The sequence below is a fragment of the Neoarius graeffei genome, chromosome 4 (genome assembly GCF_027579695.1).
Source record: "Neoarius graeffei isolate fNeoGra1 chromosome 4, fNeoGra1.pri, whole genome shotgun sequence".
NCBI classification, from domain to species: domain Eukaryota; kingdom Metazoa; phylum Chordata; class Actinopteri; order Siluriformes; family Ariidae; genus Neoarius; species Neoarius graeffei.
This window is the reverse complement of record NC_083572.1, coordinates 95,477,713-95,482,743: the sequence shown is the minus strand read 5'-3', so window position 1 is coordinate 95,482,743 and position 5,031 is coordinate 95,477,713. Positions and strand designations below refer to the sequence as shown.

Genomic DNA, 5,031 nt, shown 5'->3' with positions numbered 1-5,031 from the left:
ATGACCACACATAGTGAACCTAATTGAACCTACTGAAAACCTAACAAATACAAAGTATATTACTATATGATTGGATAAATAAAGCACTATTTTCTTATGGCTCTGTCAGTAATTTTTAATTTTCAATAGGCACAAAAGACAAACTTCCTTTATATAAAAATCCCCATAACATGCACATTAAATGAATGAAGCGGTATTATTCAAGGCACCATCAGTATATTTCCTCAGGGAAATGGCAAAAGTAGGCTACATTTACAGTACTTCAAAGAAATAAATAATATCAGCAATTTTCTATCAGTCACTCAACTGAAATATTTTTAAAATACAATTGGATTGAAATACAATAAAATAAGAGAAAAACAACACTTTCTTCAAAGAAAAGTCACATGTGCTGTGAAAAATATTTAACTTTAACTTTTTAACTTTAACTGAGTAAAAACTCTAAATATGTTATTGCACAGTAATGTTCACTTGTTTGAGGCTGAGGCTGATACTTGGTGGTGTCTCATCTTTTGTACAAGTTCATCAATGTTCGGGGTCAGGCTCTGAGCTGAGGAAATCCTCAGGATTGAGTGAAGGTGTTCATCAGTAAGTCGACTTCTGTGTGATGTTTTGTTCAGTTTCATCAAAGAAAACAGTTGTTCACACAGGTATGTGCTGCCAAACATGGAGAGCGTTTGAGCAGCTTGGATGCACAGCTGGGGCATTGTGTCGGGGAGGAAACGGGCAAACTCCGCAGCACCCACTGCCGCATATTTTGCCTTCAGTTCGTCACTGCATTGGAGCTCCATCAACTCCATTTGGAGGTTTGGTGGTGAGCTTTCCACGTCAACTGCAAATGGATTACTGAGCAGTTCAAACCTGCTTTTTTGTGCTTCAAAGTCAGCAAATCGGAGTCGGAAGTCAGCGGCAAGTACACTTATTAGATCGGCAAACTGTGCACTCGGGAACACACTGGTAGAGAGCTTCTCTTTCATGGTCTGGCAGCTAGGAAAGTGGCTCAAGTTTTCTTTCTGCATCTGTGCCTCCCACAGAGTCAGTTTGATTTTAAACGCCTTCACTGTACTGTACATATCAGAGATGACATGACCCCGACCCTGCAGCTGCAGGTTCATTGCATTCAGATGACTCGTGATATCACAGAGAAAAGCCATTTCACACAGAAACGTTTCATCTCGGAGTTGTGTTTTGTCTTTCCCTTTGCTTTCTAAGAACAGACAAATCTCCTCACACAGCTCGAAACATCTTTGCAGCACCTTTCCCTGGCTTAGCCATCGCACCTCAGTGTGAAAGGGCAAATCACCATGCTCCATTTCTAACTTGCTCAGAAATGCTTTGAACTGGCGGTGATTTAAACCTTTGGCTCTGATAAAGTTAACTGTGTGCGTGATGGTGCTCATTACATGTTCCATTTTCAAGGCTTTACCACACAACGACTCCTGGTGTATGATACAATGATAAGCTGTCAGCTCACCTGTGACATTTTCCTCCTGCATCATCTCCCGTATCCTCGCCACCAGTCCACTCCTGTGTCCACACATTGCAGGTGCTCCGTCTGTTGTCAAACCCACAAGTTTTTCCCAAGGCAGCTCCATCTCATTTACACATCTTGACACCTCTTCATACAGATCATGTCCTGTAGTTGTGCCATGCATAGGACGTAACGCCAAAAGCTCCTCTGTCACGCTCAGGCTGGAGTCCACTCCGAGGATGAAAATTGACAACTGTGCAATGTCAGAAGTGTCGGTGCTCTCATCCACAGCCAGGGAATATGCAATGAAATATTTTGCCTTTTTCACAAGTTGCTCTTTTAGATTGATGGACAGCTGGTCTGCATGCTCAGCAACGGTGTTTCTGCTCAGGCTCACATTTAAAAAGAGTTGCCTTTTATCTGGGCAAACTGCGTCACAAACTTTAAGCATACAGTTTTTGATAAAATCCCCCTCTGTAAATGGCCGGGCTGATTTAGCGATCTCTTCTGCCACGATAAAACTGGCCTTGACAGCAGCCTTGCTTTGTGATTTGGCTTTTGTGAACAGAGCCTGCCAAGATTTAAGACCTTGTTTTAATTCTTTCATCTTCTGTAGCCTTTGTTCCATGTCCATATTCTTGTCTTTGTCCGCGTGTTTTGTTTCATGATGCCGTCTCAGATTATACTCTTTCATTACCGCCACACTTTCTCCACACAGAAGACACACAGGTTTTCCAGCTACCTCCGTGAACATGTAATCCGACTCCCACCTTGTTTGAAACCCCTGGTTTTCAGTGTCCACCTTCCGTTTTGCCATATTTGATGGGTATCTGAAAGTTGACTTTTGCTGTTATGATAATGAATGCTGATGAATGAAATGAAGCCGCCTCACACTCTCCATGCTCCCGCTCGGTAGGCCTACGCCATCATTGCATTATGGGAAATGTAGTATTGGTGCATGTAAAACACGGACTGCGGGCTGGTTCTAATAATAAATCAATATCATCCCGGGGGCCATAGAAAACCCTCTCAGGGGCCAGATCTGGCCCGCGGGCCTTGACTCTGACATATGTGCAGTAGGCCTTGGAGCGACATTTGTTGGCCTGCTTCTTGGATGCGAGTGAAGCGCGAATGAGTCTTCTCCAGGCCAATGCCCACGTTCTCCTGCAGTGGTGTATAAAGGCCTGGGCTGATGGTACAGTGACCTCCTCCTGGCTGGGGAACAGTGGTGGTTGGTACCCTAGTGAGCACTGGAACAGAGAGAGACCTGTGGCAGAGGAAGGGAGAGTGTTATGTGCACATTTGATCCAGGGTAGGAACTTTCTCCAAGAACTGGCATCCCTGGATGCCATGCACCTGAGTGCAACCTCCAAAGCCTGGTTAGCCCATTCTATGTGGCCATCGGTCTGTGGGTGGAAGCCTGAGGAGAGACTACAGGTGGCTCCGATGAGTTTGCAGAAGGCTCTCCAGAACTGTGCAGTGAACTGAGGACCCTGGTCAGAAACTATGTCGGTAGGCAGACCATGTAGACGGAAAATGTGGTGGAGGAGTAGTTCTGCAGTCTCTGGCTGAGGGGAGCTTGGGCAGAGGAATAAAATGGATGGTCTTAGAAAAACAGTTACATGTTGATCCTTTGTAACTCATGATGTTTGAGTTACATGTTGATCCTGGGATTGAGATGCTGGCCTCTTCTGCCCCTCGGACCTGCTTGATCCATCCTGGTGCCCTGTGTCTGGTCGGAGTTTTATCGCCCCACTCCTGTGAAGGACAGCACCATGAGGACAGTTGAGGGTTATATCTGTTAAAACTGTTAATATTATAGTCAGGCTGTCTGTTGTTGCCCAAATGAGGATGGGTTCCCTTTTGAGTCTGGTTCCTCTCGAGGTTTCTTCCTCATGTCGTCTGAGGGAGTTTTTCCTTGCCACCGTCGCCACAGGCTTGCTCATTGGGGATAGATTAGGGATAAAATTAGCTCATGTTTTAAGTCGTTCAAATTCTGTAAAGCTGCTTTGCGACAATGTTTATTGTTAAAAGCGCTGTACAAATAAACTTGATTTGATTTGATTTGATTTGATTTAGAAAAACAGTCAATGACAGTGAGGATGCATGTATTGCCACCTGAGTTGGGGAGTCCTGTGAAGAAGTCCAGGGCTATGTGAGACCAAGGTCGATGCGGAGTAGGAAGGGGTCTTGCGCAACACCACAATGCACGAGCATCTCAACTTCTAGAATAGTGGCTCCCACCAGGCAGCATGGAGGAAGGATAGTCTTGGGTGGCTTGGACTCCTCTTGGTGGGAAGAGAACATCCTGGACAGGGTGTCGGGTTTGCCGTTCTTGGAGCCTGGCAGTAGGAGAGCGTGAAGTTAAACCGAGAGAAGAAGAGAGACCAACGGGCTTGACAGGAGTTGAGTTATTCAGCAGACTTGAGGTACTCCAGGTTTTTATGGTCGGTCCAGACTAGGAAGGGGAGATCTGACCCCTTGAGCCAGTGCCTCCACTCCTCCAAGACTAGTTTCATGGCCAGTAATTCTCGGTCACCGATGTTGTAGTTTCGTTCAGCTGGGGATAGCCAGTGGGAGAAGGAGCATGGGTAGACCTTGCTGTCGTTGGCCCTCTGGGATAGGATGGCTCCAACCCCTGACTCAGAGACATCGACCTCAATGATAAACTGCTTGGTAGAATTGGGTATGGTGAGAATGGGTGCTATGGTAACCCTGTGTTTGAGACTGGAAAAGGCTTTCTCTGCTTCCTCCCCCCACTTGAACTTTGTCTTGGTCGAGATCAGGGCTGAGAGAGGTCCAGCACCCTGCTGAAGTTGCGGATGAAACACCTGTAAAAGTTGGTGAACCCCAGGAAGTGCTGGAGCTCTTGTCTCAAAGATGGGGTGGGCCAGTCAGCGACTGCCTCCAGCTTGAGGGGGTCGACCTGGATCTTGGCTGGTGAAATGATGAACCCCAGGAATGAGACAGAGCCTTCACTCAAAAAAATAAAACATTGGATTTACTTAACCAAGTTATGGCACCCGGTCCCACAAAACTGTGTTAATTTAGATGTATTGAATACAGGTATGTTTTGAATAACTCAACATAACTGTATTCAATACATCTAAATTAACACAGTTTCGTGGGACCGGTTGCCATAACTCGGTTAAGTAAATCCAATGTTTTTTTTTGAGTGTTGGTGGAACTTGCTCTTCTCTGCCTTAACAAATAGCTTATTCTCCAGCAGGCATTGAAGAATCTGCTGGACGTGACCCCGATGTTCCTCCAGGAAGCAAGAGAAAATCAAGATATTGTTCAGGTAAACAAAGACAAAAAGGTGTTAAGAAAGTCCCCAAAGACATCATTAACCAACACCTGGAATACCGCGGGCATGTTAGTCAGGCCGAAAGGGACTACGAGGTACTTGTAGTGGCCTGTGGTGGTGTTGAAGGCCATCTTCCACTTGTCCCTTTCCCTGATCCTAACTAGGTGATAGGTGTTGCGCAAGTCCAGTTTAGTGAACACCTTAGCTCCCTGGAGTAGTTCGAAGGCTGTAGTCATGAGCAGTAGTGGGTAGC

General features: G+C 45.8%; 1 protein-coding gene across 1 annotated transcript; it reads right to left on the bottom strand.

Moving 5' to 3' along the window:
- Positions 1-467: 467 nt before the first annotated feature.
- Positions 468-2,288, bottom strand: LOC132884511 (general transcription factor II-I repeat domain-containing protein 2-like). The gene has a single exon (XM_060918362.1). It carries the CDS (start codon positions 2,286-2,288, stop codon positions 468-470), a length of 1,821 nt encoding a protein of 606 aa, XP_060774345.1.
- Between the last annotated feature and the right edge of the window lie 2,743 nt (positions 2,289-5,031).

Excerpts from the sequence above, each read along its gene's own strand:
- LOC132884511 (XM_060918362.1), bottom strand. The coding sequence starts at position 2,288 with ATGGCAAAACGGAAGGTGGACACTGAAAACCAGGGGTTTCAAACAAGG.